Raw genomic sequence first — 21,772 nt, forward strand, 5'->3', positions numbered from 1 at the left:
CATCAACCATGGATCTTACTGCTGCACAGCCTCCGCCAGTTCCTCTTCTCCCACTGTGATCACACTGGGCGACTCCACCTTGTCTGAAAACAAGTGCTGGTTTGTTTCAACCCACTCTGCTGCCTTTTTACATTCATAAATTACCCTGGCCCCAACTTTGTCCTATGGAGAAGACAGAAAAAAGGTAGTCTTCCTATAGCAAAACTGCTCTACAATCAGTGCCATAAACTCTATTATTCATGTAAAAATAACAGCACGTAGAAAGTCGCAAAGGGACACTTCAAAAGAAGCTTTTTGTCAGAATAACCTGAGTATAAAACAGATCAATATGCCGACACTTCCACTGACAAGCTGTGCAGTGTTCCACTTTATGCCATGTACTTGTTTGAATAATTGAGTGATGCATCTACATAACACAGAAAAAAAGTCATGTTAAGTTCATTTTATATATTTCATTTAGTAAAAGTATAAACCGAGTGAACAATAGCAAAACATTTCATGTTCATTTAGACAACAAATAATCTGAGCGTCGTAGTCAACCGCTAACCACCGTTAGCGTAACATTTGGTAATTTACATGCATAGAGTGGCTGGTAAAACGGAAAACATATGCAACCCGTGCATTCGTTTTTTGGGATATATAAATTGTCATTGTCACTTACTGTCCGATCCAGTTTTTCCGGCCAACCCAGCGCTCCACGAGTCAAGCAGTCCATTCCAGTGATCCGCTCCAGCTGTTACTATCAATCCACGAGGCCAGCACGCAGACGGCAGACACACACACGGAGGATAGGAGGAGTAGCTGTCAACTTAGTTAACTGACTATTTGTTTTCTGCTCTGGTGTTTTGAGAGTGATATTTTTATTTGGTTTACACTCTTACTGTTTAAGTAAAGAGCACTGATGGCATTGTTTTGGGCACAATTAGTGAAACTGGAGCCATGGATGGACTATTGCTTGTTTAAACAGTTGTACAATATTGTGTGTGGTTTTTTGTCCCCTCTGTTGGTCCCAGGAAACAGCAGCACCAGGCTGGCACTGACACTACTAAAATAACTGAAAAGGAAAGGCTGCATTGTTTGTTAAATGTCAACAATGTTTTGAGGTGTTAATCTATGTTTTATTTATTAGGGGAGTCTTGCTGCTATTTTAATTTCAATGTTAGACATTTTAAAGATTTCTTGTGTTGATTTATTTTCTATTTATTAAGGGGCCAAAGCAGCCAAAGCAAACCAGCTATATTTTTTATTTAATGTTAATGTTCAAGTTTAAAGTTTGTTTATTTAACCCTGTTAACAATAAACAGGTCAGTTTCTCATACCAACTGTTGTGGATCATTCTAACTAACCTGATTAAGTAGTTGTTCTTGTTAGAGTAATATCGCTTGATCAAACCTTTTCTAACATGACTGACAACAAAATAAGTTAATATGTATAATACGCACTTGGATCGGTATCGGTATCGGCCAAAACTCAAGGCTGTAATATCAGTATTGGATCGGAAGTGGAAAAAGCTGGATCGGGACATCCCTAGATGAAAATGCCGGAGTCGTTGCGGAGACGCACAAAAAGTTTGTTATTTCCGGGCCTGATGCTGGAGGCAGCCTGAGAGAGGAGCCTGCACCAGAAGTGGCCTCATGCTGGAGGTCAATGCGGCGTCTATGTATATATAGGCTCGCTGGAGATGAACTGCGCCTTGCCTGGAAAGTAGACGAGAGCAGGCGGCCGCAGCGGGGGGCGGTGACAAAAAGCTGCGGTGAAGTCGGACAGTTTCCCGACAGTTTCCAGCAGCCTTCAGTCCGTACAGGAAGTCACAGACACACTAACATCCTGTCTGGAATGATGTCAATTCATTAAAAAAGTGATCAGACCAATATATCAGTTTGTTCTCAGCCTCCAGTTGTTTTAATTATGATAGATTAATTTATTAAAATGCTTTACAGGTGATCTGTAGTTTATGTTCATGGTTCATGAACTCTGCTGTAAATCAGCATCATATCAGTTTGACCTGTCCCCTCAACTACACAGGCTGAATAAAGTGTGCTTAACTATAAGGTTCATACTATTTTCAGAGGGAAAAAAAACAGCTTTCATTAAAGTTCAGTCAGATACAGTCAAGGCTTCACATCTGAACACGTTATTTTAAGAATCCTCACATCCCACTGACCACCAGTCTCTGTGCTGCTAAATACTTCAATAATTAAAACAGTCCAGTGTTAATACACAGTAGACTCTGTGTAGTTTATGATGAATGTATTCAGTCTGTGACAACTAAACTTCACCATCAGTCACACGTGTTTTCTGTTCACACAATAAACCTTCAAATCAGACAAATACAATCTTAATCTCTGAAATTCAACAAAAGTGAATCAAAAAGTTTATCTAAAACGTCATCTTGTTGAGTTGACGTCTAAACCAATCAGCTGTTAGATCAGGTGAGAGTCAGGCGGTACAGTCGGTGGAGAGCTGCTGCAGCGCCTGGCTCTAAAAACTGCGTTCGCCTCGCTCTCGCTGTTTTATCGCCATCCACTTTTGTAATACGTCAGAGCAAGTCGGGATGAAGTCGGACACAAAACTAACCGGCGTGCATTGTGCGCCGATCGCCGGTGATTGAATTTACACAGGCCTGGCTCATCTCCAACGAACCTTACGTCTGTGGACCAGAGTCTCAGGAGGGGCGCGTCTTTAGTCAGGTGAACCAAACAATCCATGATGGTTGAGTGCGAATGGACTGCTCAGCCCTTAGATAGAGAGTGTGCATCAGTGCAGGCTTCTGATGAGCCCAGCAGGAAGCGCAACATCACAATGGTGGAAACAACATATAAATGAAAGCGTTCCGTCTTTCTACTTTGTAAAATATTTTAGACCAAACACACACATTTGTTTTCCTCACACTGACTTCACAGTCTCAAACAAACTCACAGAATGTTTGGTGTCAAAAGATGAAAACCTACACGTCCATATACTTAAATAAACTATTTCAAACTGTATAAAAACTCCCTCATCCCATTCTCATGATTTTTAAAAAGAAACATAATCATGTGTTCACAGGGACAGAAGAAGAAACAAAGCAGTTAATCAATCTACGAATTAAAAATGAGTCTCTTCATTCTTGTTCCTCTTATCCTGTGAAACATGACAGCTTTGTCAGCAGCGCAAGCAAAGCGTCTGTCTGTATCCATGGTAACATCTGCTGCCTTCTTCCGGTAGAGTGGCGAGGGCGTCCCATGGTTTGGCTTCTCTTTTATACACTTCCCCTTAAAGGGATAGTGCACCCAAAAATGAAAATTCAGCCATTATCTACTAACCCATATGCCGAGGGAGGCTCAGGTGAAGTTTTAGAGTCCTCACATCACTTGCAGAGATCCAAGGGGAGAGGAGGTAGCAACACAACTCCACCTAATGGAGGCTGACGGCGCCCCAGATTCAAACGTCCAGAAACACATAATTGAAACCACAAAATATCTCCATACTGCTCGACCGTAGTGATCCAAGTGTCCTGAAGCCCCGACATAAAAAGTTGTTTGGAAAAACTTCATTTGAACTCTGTTTTTAGCCTTATTGTAGCCTGTAGCTCTGACTGCCTCTCTGTGCACCACGCTCACGTGTCGCTTGCGCGAGGTTGTGAGACATGGGCACTGCCTTCATGTGTGTTCACGTGCTTTTGCTGGTCTCGCACGCAAGCATGCACATGTGAACACGTGAACTGATTCATGTTTATTTCTGTTTGTTTATCTTGTCTTTACGTGACGTCACAGCCCCCACACAGAAACATATTTGTATTATTATTAATATTTTTGTTATGATGTGATGTGATGACGTCAGTCTGAGGAGTATAAAATAAGGAACTTTATATAAAAACAAAACATCGTCGTACTGATCAATCAGTGTGATTGATACTCTGCTCTGACTGGCTGACGGTCGCTCTGTCATCACACTGATTATTGATTTTAATTCAGTCATTACTGATAACTAACATCAGTCAAACTAACTCAGTGCTTTTATTCTGAAGGTCTCGGGTCTGTTCAGTATTATTGACCCACTGACATCACACTTTATTGATCTGTGCACACAAATCAATTATTTATTTATTTACTGACTGATCAGATTATTGATGATCTGATTCATAGTATCTGTCAGGTGATTCACTGATGAATTACTGATGAATTTTATGTTGGCAGGTTTGGCTCATATTTTAGCTTATTGATCAGATATTGATGATCAGAAGAAAGCTGTTTTTAAAAAAAATCTTGTTTGTTTTATTTTATTTTATTTTTTTTTAATGAGGCCTCTGTGAATCAGAAACTGTTCCATCGATCAGATATTGATCGAGCTTAGATGTTTTTGTTTCTTGTGAAGATAACCGCCCCCGAACAGAATCATCCAATTAGCCACACGGACGCTGCCAGGATCGTCCAATCACAGGCGACGCTCTGCCTCGTTTCATTTGACTGACAGGCTCTCCAGCCAACGGCAGCGCGCCTGCGCAGCTGGCAGTGTAGTGGGGGGCGGGGCGAAGCGCCGCTTTGGCAGCATAGCGGAAGAAAATGGCGGCCGTGGCTGCAGAGCCAGGAGCTGCGGCGGTTCCGACAACAACAATAACCGCGGCGACGAACGACGAGGGCCCGTCAGAACCGGGCCCGACCGGCCCGAGACTACCGGGAGCCCCACTGGAAATCGAGGGGCCGCCCGTGGAGCCGGTCGTCCACCGGGTGGAGGATGGTGGGGACGGGGAGGAGCGCCGCCATGACAGGCCGGAGCTGGAGCCCGCGGCGGGAACAGCGCTCTCTGATGACGCCGTTAACGATGAACGGATCGATACTTTCCCGGTGGACCTGATCAGCATGGACCGGTTCTCTCCCGGAGTACCGGCGGATCCAGAGGGCGGCGGGAACGTGTCGGTGCAGGCGGCGTACCGCAGCATCCTGGCGGAGCCCTCCGCCGTCTTCCTGCACTCCTTCCCGGCTCCCCCTCCCGTCACCGAGGCCGGACTGTCTCTAGCGGAACCGGCAGAACCGACCACCAACGTGACGACGGACCGGACCGAGACCGCGGGCCGAGACAGAGGCTACACGGCTCCGGCCCAACCGGAGCTGAGGTCCGGCCCGGCGGAGGACGGTACCGCTGACCGGCTGTCGGTCTCGGACGGCCTGGACCCGAAGCCGGGGTACGGGAAGAACTCAGCGGGGACCGAAGAGCTGCCGGGCGGCGGCCCGCGGGACTCCTCCCCGCCCTGCAGGTCCCCGAAGAGGCGTCTGGCGGCGGACGGTTCCGCCGGGGAAGACTCCTCTCGGCCGGAGCCCGGTGTCGGTGCTCCGCCGCTCGGCTCCGGGCCGGATCTGAGTCCTGGGTCCGAGGTCCGGGTCTCTCTGGACCACGTCATCGATGACGCGCTGGTGGTGTCCTTCCGGCGGGGTGAGAAGGTGTTCTCCGGGGTCCTGATGGATGTTTCAAAAAGGTAAAACTTTATCAATAACATGATCGATTAATGTAATCAGTTGTCAATAATATATTTAATAATGTGATCAGATATCAACAATATATTTAATAATGTGATTAGTTATCAATAATATCTTAAATAATGTGATCAGTTATCAATAATATCTTTAATAATGTGATCGGTTATCAATAATATATTTAATAATGTGATCAGATATCATTTCCTTTAATGATGTTATCAATTATCAATAATAGCATTGATTAATGTGATCAGTTATTAACAATATCATCGATTAATGTGATCAGTAATATAGGCCTGACAGGTGATGTTAATTAAGTATTGATCAATAACATGATCGATTAATGTAATCAGTTATCAATAATATATTTAATAATGTGATCAGATATCAACAGTATCTTTAATAATGTGATCAGTTATCAATAATATCTTTAATAATGTGATCAGGTATCAATAATATCTTTAATAATGTGATCAGGTATCAATAATACCTTAAGTAATGTGATCAGTTACCAATAATACCTTCAGTAATGTGATCAGTTATCAATAATACCTTTAATAATGTGATCAGATATCAATATCTTTAATAATGTGATCAGTTATCAATAATACCTTCAGTAATGTGATCAGTTATCAATAATATTTTTAATAATGTAATCAGATATCAATAATTCCTTCCACAAATTCCACATTACTATTTATCCCTGATTAATCAATGTTTTTTATAACATTATTATTGATCCCTAATTAAAGGGATAGTGCACCCAAAAGTGAAAATTCAGCCATTATCTACTCACCCATATGCCGATGGAGGCCCTGGTGAAGTTTTAGAGTCCTCACATCCCTTGCGGAGATCGGCGGGGGGAGTAGCTAGCACACCTAATGGTAGACGGCGCCCCAGACTAACGTCCAAGAACACAAAATTGAATCCACAAAATATCTCCATACTGCTCATCCATAGTGATCCAAGTGTGCTGCAGCCGCGACATAAAAAGTTGTTATGAAAAACGTCAATTGAACTCACTGTAGCCTGTAGCTCTGACTGCTTCTCTGTGCTCCGCGCTCACGTGTGCACGCCTGCGCGAGACCAGCGAAAGCATGAGCTTTGCTCACCTGTGTTTACATCACGTGACACGTGCACTGCAGGGGGAGACAACAGTAACCACAGTCGCTAAAAGATAATTTGCACTACGGTCTTTTAGCAAAGGACAGCCCAACATGTCTGAAGACTTTGAAACTGAGGAGGAACAGCATTTCTTTGTTGAGCCGTATTTGTCTGAGCCCGAGTATAACTCAGGCTACTGGACGAAGCAGCCGCCGCAGCTCATGAGCCTCAGCCAGCTGCAGAATACCAGAGTCGAGCACTGGAAACCTGGTGGTGTAGTTGTTTCAAATGCAAAGCAATGCCAACGGATGAGGAAAGTCTTTGCTGCTCTGACTGAGAATTGACGATGCCTGCACTTGAGAATCTGGACATCAGTACTGACGAGACTGCTGCTCTTCAGAGACCGTGCATCACCGATCACCCTGAGCGCACACACGTGAGCGCAGAGCACAGAGAAGCAGTCAGAGCTACAGGCTACAATGAGGCTAAAAACAGAGTTCATATGACGTTTTTCATAACAACTTTTTATGTCGCGGCTGCAGCACACTTGGATCACTACGGATGAGCAGTATGGAGATATTTTGTGGATTCAATTTTGTGTTCTTGGACGTTAGTCTGGGGCGCTGTCTGCCATTAGGTGTGCTAGCTACTCCCCCCGCCGATCTCCGCAAGGGATGTGAGGACTCTAAAACTTCACCAGGGCCTCCATCGGCATATGGGTGAGTAGACAATGGCTGAATTTTCATTTTTGGGTGCACTATCCCTTTAATGAATCTTTTTATTATTATTGATCCTTAATTAATTAATCTTTTTTATAACATTACTATTGATCCCAATTAACAAATCTTTTATATAACATTACTATTGATCCCTGATTAATTAATCTTTTTTATAACATTATTATTGATCCCTATTTATTGAATCTTTTTTATAACAATATTTTTGATCCCTGATTAATGAATGTATTGGTCAAACAGTAGCAGCAGGATGTCTTTTTCTATTTACAGCAATTTTTCCTCATCACAGTGACAACAGTCAGTACAACAATTCAGTTCATACACCAGAGCACACAATAATAAACAGTCAATGCTAATCAATATAACTCAGAGACAGCATGTTATTGATCAGTGTGATCGTTCAGAGACAGAAGCAGTTTTGTTCAAACTGGACTGAAACATTAATCTGAATATTTGTGAGGAATTTTTTTTTTCACACCAACAGATGTTTGTTTGTGTTTACTCTGACGAATGTTAAGACTCCGCCATGCTGTCGTTGATTCATCGTTGTTTTACTGTGATGAACCCACACTGAGGTCTACACACCGTAGATGGCGGCATTATTCCACGTGTGTGTTAATGTGGATAAAAGTCATGATGTGGGCACACTTCCTTTGGACGGAGCCTCATCACTGAGTGTGATGTGTTTGTTAATATGGAGCTTAAAGCTCACTTAGTGTTTCCTGTGGAACACGCCGCAGTGGACGAGGAGTGACGTTGAAATAAGAAGTAAACAATTTGTCTCCTCGTTTCACTGCAGAAACTAAACAAGGCATTGTCTGAGCGGGGGAGACGAGCAGCGAATGTTTCACTAATCGCTTTGTTGTACATTACCTCCAGTAAAGAACCTAGGAAGACAACAGAAGTGGTGACGTCTCTTGTCTGATGTGGTGCACGCAGCTGAGAGCGGCGTCCTTTGTTTACATGATGAAACAGAAGTGCAAAAACGCCACAATAATAATAATATAAATAACCAGTGCCAATTCATCAGTCAATAAAAATGTGTGTGTGAGTGGGGCATAAGCACATATGAGCAGCAGCAGCGACCCACCGTCCAACACTGGCACACCGTGAGGACGGAAACAGAGGGCACGGTTAAAACCAGCCGCCGGCCATTTGAACAGCTGAGTGTCAGGTGACACCATCAACTGACTTGAGTCGAGCTCAGACAGGCCACGTCACACTGCTGACACTTTTCTCTGTAACGTTCTGAAGTGGTTTTGTCTCGTCACCAATCTTTGGTCTGAACTGGACTTTATGTGTCACATATTACCTGTTACTAAACATCAGAATCCATATTGTTTTATGACGTCAGAGAAAATCAACAAACAAAAACAAAACTAAACGACACACACACAGAAACAGGGCATTCAGTTTCAAAAGACTTCTTTAAACGCATCAACAAGAAATTATTTTAACAGGATGTTTTTAGTCACAAGAATGATCATCAAATGTGTTTGTTTGCAGGCGTCTTTGAAACATTTGGAAAAAAAAGTTCAGAGTCTTTGAAACTGAGTTCAGACGAGACTTTGTGAGTTCAAACTAGACTTTGTGAGTTCAGACGAGACTTTGAGGGTTCAGACGAGATTTTTTGAGTTCAGACGAGACTTTTTGAGTTCAGACTAGACTTTGAGTTCAGACGAGACTTGGAGTTCAGACGAGACTTTGAGTTCAGACGAGACTTTGAGGGTTCAGACGAGACTTTTTGAGTTCAGACGAGACTTTGAGGGTTCAGACGAGACTTTTTGAGTTCAGACGAGACTTTTTGAGTTCAGATGAGACTTTAGTGTTCAGACGAGACTTTGAGGGTTCAGACGAGACTTTAGTGTTCAGACGAGACTTTGTGGGTTCAGACGAGACTTTGTGAGTTCAGACTAGACTTTGAGGGTTCACATGAGACTTTGAGTTCAGCAAGACCTTGAGAGTTCAGACGAGACTTTGAGTTTTCAGGTGAGATCTGAGGTTGTTACGGCGAGTATTGAGACTCTAAGGTTTTCATCCTCTCTCTGTGTTCAGGTTTGGACCGTATGGTATCCCCATCACGGTGTTTCCCAGACGGGACGACGGGAGTCGACCACAGATGTCTGTGCAGCCGCCCCCCTTGAAAAACGCTGACCCATCCACCAAACAGGAAGAGGTCATCGTTAGCCCCACGTCCCCGTCTTCTCCCCATCCTCTCTCCTGGACCTCCAAACTGCCACCACTGTTCCAGGAGGGGGCGCCGTACCCCCCTCCTCTCTTCATCAGGGACACCTACAACCAGGCCTTACCTCAGCCACTGCCACGCAAGATCAAACGGCCAAAGCGGCGCTACCGCTGCGAGGAGCCAACCTCCATCATGAATGCCATCAAGCTCCGCCCCCGCCAGGTGCTGTGCGACAAATGCAAAAGTGTGGTGGCATCAGGTGGGCACAGGGATTCAAGGCGGGGCACAGTGGATCTGAGGAGTGAGGAGGTATCACGGCGGCGGCGAACAGCCGAGGGGCCAATCTCCTCGGAGGTCAAACGGCTTAGAAGTGATGACAAGGGAGGGCGTACTGCTGCTGACAGACGCTCATCATCAGGGATACGTGTGTCATCTTCATCATCATCTTCCTCTCGCCGTGTCCTGAGGGGCGTGGCTTCATCTTCACCTTCGTCATCCTCGTCCAGTCGCATGTGTCTGAATCTGAACTCTAAGAAGGTTCTGGCCAAAGGTTCCACTGGCGATCGGTCCAAAACACGGCAGGTTCTCAAGAAGCTGGCGAGGAGCTCCCAGCCACCACCACCACACCGTCGGCCCAAAGATCAGAACCAGAACCAGGGTCAAAACCAGGAACGCACCAAGGCCATGACCCGAGCCGCTGCCCTGCAGAACCACAACCAGAAGGTGCACTTCACTCGCCGCCTGCAGCACCTCAGCGGCACCGCCATCAGCTCGAGTCCTCACACGGTGCTTCCGCCCAGAATGCGCCTCAAACCCCAAAGGTATCGTACCGACGACAGCCAGGCACCCTCCTCCTCCTCATCCCCGCCCAAACAGAGTGCTCGCTTATCGCCTCCCAAACCATTGTTAAGCCCTGCCCCAACAGTGAACTCAGCCCCGCCCGTAGAGCCACCCCCTCCCTCGACCACATCTCCTCCTCCGACTCCCCCCTCCTGTGCAGCCAGTGTTGCCATGGACATGCAGGAGGTCAGCCCTTCTGGGGAGGAGGGGGCGGAGCAGGGACAGGGAAGAGATGATGTGCAGGTAGTGGAGGCTCCTCCCCCCTGCTCCTCCTCCTCAGACTCCTCCCACTCAGAATGCAGTTTCACAGAGACCTTTGACCTCCCCCCTCCAGGAGACCCACCTTCCTCCTCTCCCTCCGCTCCCGCCCCCCCTACCTCCTCCTCGTTAGGGCCTCTGTGTCCCTCCTCTTCTTCTCCTACCGCCCCTCCCCCCAGAGCTGATGGCGAGGAGACGCAGGCCGGCGGCGGAGAGGAGGAGGAAGGTGAACTGAAGAGGCGTCGTAAGTCCTCCACATCCTCCTCCTCCTCCTCATCTTCGTCGTCCTCCTCCGTCTTCTCCAAGTTGGTGTCCAAATGTTCGCTCCCTGATGGTCGGATGGTGTGCGTTGGCGACATCGTCTGGGCAAAGATCTACGGCTTCCCCTGGTGGCCGGCGCGCGTGCTCGGCATAACGGTGTCACGGCGCGGCGACACAGGGCTGGCGGTGCGGCAGGAGGCGCGTGTCTCCTGGTTTGGCTCCCCCACTACCTCCTTCCTGCCGCTCACTCAGCTGTCGCCCTTCCTGGAGACCTTCCAGTCACGCTTTGACAGGAAGAGGAAGGGGCCGTACCGTCGTGCCATTGCCGAGGCCGCCAGCGCAGCGAAACAGCTGACACCTGAAGTCCGGGCGCTGCTCACACAGTTTGAGACGTAGCATCAGCTACTGCTGCCAACACCTCCCTTCCTGCCCCGCCCATATAAGGAGGTGGGAGGAGCCTTCCCCCCTCTCCTCAGACTGATACCTGTCTGTCTGTCTGAGACGGACGCAAACAGATGGACGGTCCTCACGTTTCTGTTTCCTGTTCTGGTCTTCCCTTTTGGAGAGGAGGGGGCGGGGCCTCTGAATTACCTGTCTGCATGGGCGGGGCTTACCTCTGTGGTCACCTCCCCAGGTCTTCACAGAGGTCCTCAGTTTCAGGCAGGTGTCAGTCAGCAGCAGCGTTTCCCCTCTCCTCGCCTTCACAGCGCTGTCTGTTTGCTAACTAACCTGATGATGTCATGGTGATGTCATCAGTCTGTTTGCCAGGCACAGAGGCTCTATGAAAGACACTGTCCAGTTGCATTATGGGTAATGTAGGAAGCAGGATATCTGTTAAAAGGAAATCCTAAATGTCCAGTGTGATTGGCTGAAAGCATCATCAGGATGATGTCACACATTTACATCATCAAAGATGAACCTATAATTTCAAAGTAAACACTAATTAAGATCCAGATGGTGAAGCTAAGCTAACATTGGCTAAGCTAACAGTGGTCACATCCAGCTGCAGTGATTGATCGATGAGTTCTGATTGGTTTCTGTTAATTATGTTTGTCTGCTGGTGGCGAGGTGAAACGCTGTGACGCTCTGACATGTCACTTCCTTTTGTGCTGGTTGTCATGGTTTCTGCGGGTTCTGCTGAGGGACATCCACAGACTGAAAGTAAAAAACTGTGAAACACAAAGTGTTGTTCTAACTGAGGCCCGGGGTCCAGATCAGGGTCCAGAGCTGAGTCAGAGCCTGATCATGTGACCAGCTCCGTCTGTTCTGATTGGTACAAACACAGCAACTATTACAGCTTCTGTAATCATGGGTCCCCGTAATCCTGTGCTGATGATGTCATCAGTGTGTGACCCAGCTGTTGATGTCTGATTGATCAGACTGATCAGTGATCAGACGTATTGATCGCTGTGTGTTTGATCCCAGGGCCTCAGTGGATCACCATTAGACTGACAGACGGACAGGTAGGACAGGTAGGACACACTGACTGTTGGACAGGACGGCTGCTCTGCTCTCTGACGATGATGACGATGATGATGATGCTGATGACGAAGGTGGATTTTCCCTCTGTGCTGTGGGACTCCGTTTCCCGTCTGTTTGCAGATCAGAGATCGTGAGCTGAACTCACCTGAGTCTCACCTGTGTCTGTTTTTTTTCTCTCATGTTTTAAATTCTATTAAAAAACTGTCAAACTTTGAATCTTTGAATCGTCGTCATTCTTCTTCTGTGGTGCTGTTACTTGAGCGGTCACGCCGGTGCCCAGCTCAGCGGCGCTCCTGCGGCAGAACTCACTCAGATTTTCTCACCTGCAAACAGATGTTTGGTAAACGGGTCACCAGAGCTGTTTTTACCTGGAGTGTCAGCAGTGATCAATAATTATAATAATCAATAACCAGATTACATCATCAGACCTGTTCAAAAGTCCACTGAGATTTAATTTAACGAACCAGTGGCTTCAATGAGATTGAAACAGTAATCAGATTACATTAAACATGTGACTCAGACTTCAGGTAAAAACAACTCTGTAACCAGAGTGGGAAAATATCAGCTGGGCACAGAGTAGTAACTGAAATAATACAGCAGGTACAGAGTAACAACTGAAATAATACAGCAGGTACAGAGTAATTACTGAAATAATAGAGCAGATACAGAGTAATTACTGAAATAATACAGCAGAGAACAGAGTAATTTATGGAGAATACATAATCAGGTTTAAGAAGGCCTACTGCATTAGGTGAAGTATTATATGTACTCAGGTACCGGCTAAATACTGAATCATCTATTTGATCAGGTTCAGACTATATCCTGAAAGAAGGTGCTGGGTAAATCCTGGGAGGGTGTAATGAGCCTCAGAGGTCAAAGGTCATGGTCCATTCTTAGGCTGCGGTCGGAAAGAGAAATGACCCGGAAGTATTTCAGTGGCCACCATGATAAGAGCCGTTTGAATTCTCTAAACACTAAGGAAAGGAGGTTCAGTGCTTCCTTTCAGATCTCCTTTAGCATAGGATACATCGGACCTTCCTAAGCGATAGGAAAGGAGATAATTCCATCCCACAAGTCATTGCAGCGGCAATATTTACGCACCATTCACAAACTCAAATGATTAGGAAAGAAAAAGACCAACATGACCGAGAAAGGAAGGAGATCACCATCTAAGTTACCACTGTTTATGAAGCATTATACATCTCATGCCACAACTTGTTCATATACAGTACAGGCCAAAAGTTTGGACACACCTTCTCATTCAATGCGTTTTCTTTATTTTCATGACTATTTACATTGTAGATTCTCACTGAAGGCATCAAAACTATGAATGAACACATGTGGAGTTATGTACTTAACAAAAAAAGGTGAAATAACTGAAAACATGGTTTATATTCTAGTTTCTTCAAAATAGCCACCCTTTGCTCTGATTACTGCTTTGCACACTCTTGGCATTCTCTCCATGAGCTTCAAGAGGTAGTCACCTGAAATGGTTTCCACTTCACAGGTGTGCCTTATCAGGGTTAATTAGTGGAATTTCTTGCTTTATCAATGGGGTTGGGACCATCAGTTGTGTTGTGCAGAAGTCAGGTTAATACACAGCCGACAGCCCTATTGGACAACTGTTAAAATTCATATTATGGCAAGAACCAATCAGCTAACTAAAGAGTGGCCATCATTACTTTAAGAAATGAAGGTCAGTCAGTCCGGAAAATTGCAAAAACTTTAAATGTGTCCCCAAGTGGAGCCGCAAAAACCATCAAGCGCTACAACGAAACTGGCACACATGAAGACCGACCCAGGAAAGGAAGACCAAGAGTCACCTCTGCTTCTGAGGATAAGTTCATCCGAGTCACCAGCCTCAGAAATGGCAAGTTAACAGCAGCTCAGATCAGAGACCAGATGAATGCCACACAGAGTTCTAGCAGCAGACCCATCTCTAGAACAACTGTTAAGAGGAGACTGCGCCAATCAGGCCTTCATGGTCAAATAGCTGCTAGGAAACCACTGCTAAGGAGAGGCAACAAGCAGAAGAGATTTGTTTGGGCCAAGAAACACAAGGAATGGACATTAGACCAGTAGAAATCTGTGCTTTGGTCTGATGAGTCCAAATTTGAGATCTTTGGTTCCAAGCGCCGTGTCTTTGTGAGACGCAGAAAAGGTGAACGGATGGATTCCACATGCCTGGTTCCCACTGTGAAGCATGGAGGAGGAGGTGTGATGGTGTGGGGGTGTTTTGCTGGTGACACTGTTGGGGATTTATTCAAAATTGAAGGCACACTGAACCAGCATGGCTACCACAGCATCCTGCAGCGACATGCCATCCCATCCGGTTTGCGTTTAGTTGGACGATCATTTATTTTTCAACAGGACAATGACCCCAAACACACCTCCAGGCTGTGTAAGGGCTTTTTGACCAAGAAGGAGAGTGATGGAGTGCTGCGGCAGATGACCTGGCCTCCACAGTCACCGGACCTGAACCCAATCGAGATGGTTTGGGGTGAGCTGGACCGCAGAGTGAAGGCAAAGGGGCCAACAAGTGCTAAACACCTCTGGGAACTCCTTCAAGACTGTTGGAAAACCATTTCAGGTGACTACCTCTTGAAGCTCATGGAGAGAATGCCAAGAGTGTGCAAAGCAGTAATCAGAGCAAAGGGTGGCTATTTTGAAGAAACTAGAATATAAACCATGTTTTCAGTTATTTCACCTTTTTTTGTTAAGTACATAACTCCACATGTGTTCATTCATAGTTTTGATGCCTTCAGTGAGAATCTACAATGTAAATAGTCATGAAAATAAAGAAAACACATTGAATGAGAAGGTGTGTCCAAACTTATGGCCTGTACTGTATATTTTTTCAACTTTCAACATTATGTTAAACTTAGATGCTAACTATGAACGTTTCAGTACTATTAGTGTACCCTCCGTCCACAGCTTTGTTTAACTTGTTTTATAACAGGATAAACAAATATACAATGCATCATTTTAATTTTCCGATTTTCATGTGAATGAGAAAAAACGGAAATCCACATGCTTTTCCCGTTTTCGTCTTCAAATGGCTAATTGATATAGAAATTAAACCAAAACCAGAATCCTACTTGTTTTTCGCCTTTATTGTTATATCTATGTTATCTGCCCCTACTGCATCTCAACACATTGGCATCGGCTATGCTTATGGCCTAGGTAGATAGGTAGATGGATGGATGGATGGACGGACGGACGGACAGACGGACAGTTAGATGGATAGATAGATAGATAGATAGATAGATAGATAGATAGATAGATGATGGATGGATAGATAGATAGATAGATGGATAGATGAATGGATGGATAGATAGACAGATAGATAGATAGATAGATAGATGATGGATAGATAGATAAATAGATAGATGGATAGATGAATGGATGGATAGATGGATGGATAGATAGATAGACAGATAGATAGATAGATAGATAGATAGATAGATAGATAGATAGATTCAGGAGTATTATCTAGACCTGCTCTATGTGTAAAGTGCCCTGAGATGACTTTTGTTGTGATTTGGCACTATATAAATAAAATTGAATCTAAAAAAATAGATAATCAATGAAGTACCGTTGCTGTGCCTCGTGCGTAAATGCGCATATACTTGGCGTATCTGGAGATTTAAATAATCAATGAAGTTACTGCTTCCCACTTTGTATTCCCCTGTACAGTGTTTCCCTGCAGAGCTACAGTGGAAGGATCATAACCCCCCACACCCCACCCCCCACCCCGCAGCAGAAACAATAAGCGCCTTTCCCCATAAAGAGAGACGCTGTGCGCATTTACGCACGAGGCACAGCAGCGTCCCTTTTATTATTATTATTATTATTATTATTATTATTTATTATTTATCTGTCTATCTATGCAGTAGGGGCACATAATATTGATTTAACAATAAAGGCCAAACACAAGTTAATTACTGGTTGTGGTCTAATTTCGCCTCCAACTGCCCATTTGAAGAAGAAAATGGAAAAAGCACGTGGATTTCCATTTTTTTTTATTCACACGGAAAAACAAAATAATGCATTTAATATTTGTTTATCCTGTTATAAAACAAACAAGTTGAACACAGCTTTGGACGGAGGGGACAGGCACCGTAACATATGCTCAGTTTGCATCAGTCATTTATTCATTTGAGCGTTGTTGTATTGCCAGCCTTTAGTAATATCATTAATTAATTTCACTACTTGGGATTCAGACGGGTGAGTGTGAGCAAACATTCTCAATGTGACAATTTCATTTCAGTTTGTGGCTGGCAGCCTATATTCCTTTTTTTAATTCAATTCCGACCTTAGTAATTAAACAATATCTTTCACCGTGTTGTCCACATTTATATAACCTGCATGAATCAACATGATGAGAACGTACGCCCCATATGTTCTCATCGTGTGCATTTTGTAGTCCATCTTCAGAACATTGTAGTTTCACCACAGCAGACCCACGTCAATAACATCCGCCGTTGCATGATGACGTAGACCAGCATAAGTGCGGTCAGATTTTCTCAGCTCCGCGGTTCTCTTTTCCTAAGTCCTTATGAATTCTCCTACTCATCTTTCCTTGGCCTCGTGACGTTTCCCGCCGAGGTCAAGGAATAGTGATTAGGAATAGACGATAGGAGGGACTTTCTGACCGCAGCCCAAGTTTCATGTTATCAGCCATGTTAAGGTCAGGTAAACAGGAAGTGGAGTTGAAGGTGAGTTTCATGTGTTCATTCAGGTGAATTCATCCTCAGTAAAAACATGAAACACAAATATAAATATAAATAAGTATCAGACGTTTGTTTTTGAGACGACGACATGCTGAATCCTCTGAGTTATAATTCAATCAGAAATCAACGTCATCAACAACAGAAATCAGTTCATATGAACACAGCAGATGATTAATGATCAGTTAATATTGATCCGCTGATTACTGATCCTTTCATCACTGATGACGTGCAGAGCAGTGCATTATGGGATTGATATAAATGAGCAATGAGTCAGGTTCATGAACGCAGCTCAGCAACGTTCAGCACACAGAGGACCTTGAATGCATTGAGACCAAACCTAGAACAAACAGATAAATAACAATGACGTCACAGTGCTGGACAGGAAATAAAATAAAATAACAAAATAAAATAGATTAACAAAATTAAAAAAAATAAGAAAAATATAATAAAATGAAAAAATAAATAAAACAAAAATCAAATACATAAAACAAAATAAAATAATATCAAATAAATAAAATAAAGTAATAAAATGAAAAAAAAAATAACATTAAATTAAATGAAAGTTCACTGAGAGAAATAAATATGTGATTTAACAGAAGACAAACGGAGACGTCTTGGTCTTTGATTTAAACACCTGAGTCTCACCTGTCCTGAGACGTCTGGAGACACTGTGTCTCCATGTTGAGTCTTGTCTCTGAAGACACTGAGCAAACGTGTCCCTGAGGACATGAGACGTCTGGACGGGTCAGACTGAAAGTCAGAAACCGTTCAGAGTTTTATTCTGAAAGGAACTCTGACAGACAGGAAGTCAGTGAGGAAGTCAGTGAGGACTCAGTGGTCTCATGATAAAGACATTCGTCGAGTCTCCTAAAGATACACCAAGGGACAAGTTTGTCTAGGTCCTCGTGAGACATCAGTCCTTTTGTCCCTGACGTGTTCTGAAGGAGACAGCAGGTGGACTTCAGAGTACATGTCTGTCCTCGTCTGTGTGTCTCTGTCTGTCTGTCTGTCTGTCTCTTTCTCTGTCTCTGTCTGTCTGTCTGTCTGTCTCTTTCTGTCTTTGTCTGTCTGTCTGTCTCTTTCTCTGTCTCTGTCTGTTTGTCTCTTTCTCTCTGTCTGTCTCTGTAGTCCAACAGCTACAGACAGGAAGTGACTTCAGACACAGCTGTCCTCTGTCTGATGATGTCATCAGTGACACTTGTCTCTCTGTCTCTGTCTCTGCAGTGCGACTCTGAAGAGCTGCTGACGCTGAGATTCCTGTGCTGTGATTGGATGAGAGGTGTCAGCTGATTGATCACACGGACATGAACAATTATTTAAATGAAGAGTTTATATTTATAAAATGATGACTTCATCTTTTCTACTGCTTCGTCCAATCAGCAGTCGCGATGACCTGCAGGAGGCAGCGCCCGCTGCACCTGAACACACCGTCCACACACCTGTCAGGTGACCTATTAGCCTAGCTTAGCACAAAAACTTGCAGCAGAGGGAAACTGTGTGATTGACAGGTGGTTTATTGACTATTGATCAGGTGTAGAAATAGAGATGTTGTGATTCCGTCCCTTTTTACCTTTTAGTTTCTACACCTGATCAGAACCAGTCTGAACCAGTTTAAACTGGTCATCTAGAGGTTGTTTAGAGGTTTGACTCGTCACAGATTTTTTTCCTCTGATGTGAAGCTGAAACGTCAGACGACAGAAAAGTGATCTTTATTGTTAAACTGTGTAAAACATGATAAATGCAATAAAAACACGCATGTTTGAACCTGTTTGTTTGTTTGTTCATCATTTAAACATTTAAATTCAACATTTACAGGAAAGTTTGTTTTTTTATCGTGTTTCACAGGTTCACGCTCTGAGACTGATTTTATTTTATTCAAACTCTGAGCCAAGGTCGTTACTACACCTGACACAGGTGAGTCTGATTCAACAGGTGAGTCTGATCCAACAGCACCATCACTCCACAGTCTGATGTTGTTGGATCAGACTCACCTGTCTCAGGTGGGCGACCTTGACTCACAGACCCATAGCGTTAGTTGAAGTTTAAACTTTCAGATTTAGCATCAACATGAACCAGGTAAATTTACAGGATTTAATGAATCAGTTAAGAACACAACAGGTGGAGGTGTACAGGAAAGAAATGGCGCCCCCTCTTCCTGTGGGGAATTCCAGCCTGTGACATCACTGAGTTGGTGTGCTGAGTTGAGCAGGTTTGTCAGACAGATGGAGGGTGGAGCTCAGCTGAGGGGAGTGGACTCTGTGTCAGACAGGTGAGCGTACAATAAGACCTAGTCCACACAGACCCATGTAAAACCCTGTATTATTCTATGCAATTTGGCTGTTTGGCCACACGCAACCGCACTTCTGGGCCCCTGAAACCGTGTTTCTTTGAAACCAGAGTCCAGGGTGAAGTTTTTGGAAGACTCCTGTCTCTGTCTCCCTGTGTATCTCTGTGTGTATGTGTGTCTCTGTGTCAGTGTGTCTCTGTGTGTCTGTGTGTGTGTGTCTCTGTGTCAGTGTGTCTCTGTGTGTCTGTGTGTGTGTGTGTCTCTGTGTGTGTCTTTGCGTGTCTCTGTGTGTGTCTTTGTGTGTCTCTGTGTGTTATTGTGTGTCTCTGTGTGTTACTGTGTGTTATTGTGTGTCTCTGTGTGTTACTGTGTCAATGGGTCTCTGTGTGTCTCTGTGTGTCTCTGTGTGTAGTTTATAATCAAAGTCCAAATAGTCGTTTGGACTTTGTCCCACTGTCTCTCTCACTCTCTGCAGTATCTTGTGGTCGATCGATCAGGAAGTCAAATGGCTGAAATGGACGACGCGTCTCAGGTAAGCACATGTCCTTCATGTTGCTCTGTAGGACAGGTGGTCATACAGGTGGACATGTGGACAAACAGGTGGAGAAGTGGACAAACGGGTGGACAGGTGATTTACAGGTGGACGGGTGATTAACAGGTGGACAGGTGATAAACAGGTGGACAGGTGATTAACAGGTGGACAGGTGATTAACAGGTGATAAACAGGTGGACAGGTGGACAAACAGGTGGACAGGTGATTAGCAGGTGGACAAACAGGTGGACAGGTGATAAACAGGTGGACAAACAGGTGGACAGGTGATTTACAGGTGGACAAACAGGTGGACGGGTGATTGACAGGTGGACAAACAGGTGATAAACAGGTGGACAAACAGGTGGACAGGTGATTAACAGGTGGACAGGTGAATATAAGGTGGACAACCAGGTGGACAGGTGATAAACAGGTGGACAGGTGGACAAACAGGTGGACAGGTGATTAAGAGGTGGACAAACAGGTGGACAGGTGGATAAACAGGTGGACAGGTGATTAAGAGGTGGAAAAACAGGTGGACAGGTGATAAACAGGTGGACAGGTGATTAGCAGGTGGACAAACAGGTGGACAGGTGATTAACAGGTGGACGGGTGATTAACAGGTGGACAAACAAGTGGACAGGTGATTAACAGGTGGACATACAGGTGGACAGGTGATAAACAGGTGGACAGGTGATTAGCAGGTGGACAAACAAGTGGACAGGTGATTAACAGGTGGACAAACAGGTGGACAGGTGATAAACAGGTGGACAGGTGATTAGCAGGTGGACAAACAGGTGGACAGGTGATTAACAGGTGGACAAACAGGTGGACGGGTGATTAACAGGTGGACAAACAGGTGAACAGGTGATTAACAGGTGGACAAACAGGTGGATGGGTGATTAACAGGTGGACAAACAGGTGGACAGGTGTTTGTCAGGTGGACAGGTGATTAACAGGTGGACAAACAGGCTGACAGGTGTTTGTCAGGTGGACAGGTGATTAACAGGTGGACAAACAGGTGGACAGGTGGACAAACAGGTGAACAGGTGATTAACAGGTGGACAAACAGGTGGACAGGTGTTTGTCAGGTGGACAGGTGATTAACAGGTGGACAAACAGGCTGACAGGTGTTTGTCAGGTGGACAGGTGATTAACAGGTGGACAAACAGGTGGACAGGTGATTAGCAGGTGGACAAACAGGTGGACAGGTGATTAACAGGTGGACAAACAGGTGGACAGGTGTTTGTCAGGTGGACAGGTGATTAACAGGTGATAAACAGGTGGACAGGTGTTTGTCAGGTGGACAGGTGATTAACAGGTGGACAAACAGGTTGACAGGTGTTTGTCAGGTGGACAGGTGATTAACAGGTGGACAGGTCTGGTTCAGAGTTTGAATGCTTTTGCCACTCTTAGAATATGTCTCTGCGCATCGGGGTTCTATTTCCCTGTCGGGAGTTGTTTTCCCAGCATTCACCGGCTCATTATACATTATCCCGCTTATTACACGGCTAATTATCAGTTAAATAATGTTGTCTGCCTCCGCGAAGTGCATTAAAACCGACCGGATTCGACAACTTTTGGTTAAAGTTTTGTACTCACCCAGGCTTAGTGGACTGAACCGAGGCATAAAACTCGCGTAAAATGTCATTAAGCATGACTGCCGAGTGTGTATTCAAATCCGCGTTCTTTTGTTTTTGGCAGAGAAAGTCCGTATTCTTATTCTTCAGTGGCATCCCATTCCTCAAAATCCTTGTAGCTACTCTCCAAATAAGTTAAAAGAAATGTTAAAATCAGCAATTGCTGTTTGTTTTTTCCCTCGGAAGTTGTTTGACAGCTGCAGTGTTGCAGGACATCCCTAGCAACGCTGGGCTACATAGCAACTGTCTAATGACCGTTG

The 21,772-nt window shown here is 44.8% G+C and overlaps 2 protein-coding genes across 4 annotated transcripts in view; both read left to right on the top strand.

The window, feature by feature from the left end:
• The first annotated feature begins 4,520 nt into the window (after positions 1–4,520).
• On the top strand, positions 4,521–18,820 carry pwwp2a (PWWP domain containing 2A). Of its 2 annotated transcripts, XR_013492383.1 has the most exons (3): positions 4,521–5,455; positions 9,353–11,501; positions 18,281–18,820. XR_013492383.1 is itself a non-coding variant. In XM_033644097.2 (2 exons), exons 1-2 carry the CDS (start codon positions 4,545–4,547, stop codon positions 11,235–11,237), a joined length of 2,796 nt encoding a protein of 931 aa, XP_033499988.2. In that variant the 5' UTR covers positions 4,521–4,544; the 3' UTR covers positions 11,238–12,539. The 2 variants fall into 2 exon arrangements, 1 of the variants encoding a protein (XP_033499988.2); XM_033644097.2 differs by lacking the exon at positions 18,281–18,820 and having other exon boundaries at positions 9,353–12,539.
• A 560-nt stretch (positions 18,821–19,380) lies between these two features.
• The window catches only part of slc23a1 (solute carrier family 23 member 1), a 72,618-nt gene continuing 70,226 nt past the window's right edge, over positions 19,381–21,772 (top strand). For both annotated transcript variants that reach the window (XM_078172760.1, XM_078172761.1), the window contains exon 1: positions 19,381–19,875. In XM_078172760.1, coding sequence (XP_078028886.1) covers positions 19,849–19,875 — 27 coding nt within the window. In that variant the 5' untranslated portion in view covers positions 19,381–19,848. The remainder of the gene's footprint in view (positions 19,876–21,772) is intronic.

The sequence above is a fragment of the Epinephelus lanceolatus genome, chromosome 11, assembly GCF_041903045.1.
Source record: "Epinephelus lanceolatus isolate andai-2023 chromosome 11, ASM4190304v1, whole genome shotgun sequence".
In the NCBI taxonomy this organism is placed as follows: domain Eukaryota; kingdom Metazoa; phylum Chordata; class Actinopteri; order Perciformes; family Serranidae; genus Epinephelus; species Epinephelus lanceolatus.

What these genes read in the sequence shown, in the direction of transcription:
- pwwp2a (XM_033644097.2), top strand. Translation starts at nt 4,545, where the DNA reads ATGGCGGCCGTGGCTGCAGAGCCAGGAGCTGCGGCGGTTCCGACAACA. An exon ending in CTGATGGATGTTTCAAAAAG is followed by an intron (nt 5,456 to 9,352) that starts GTAAAACTTTAT and finishes CTCTGTGTTCAG; the next exon opens with GTTTGGACCGTATGGTATCC.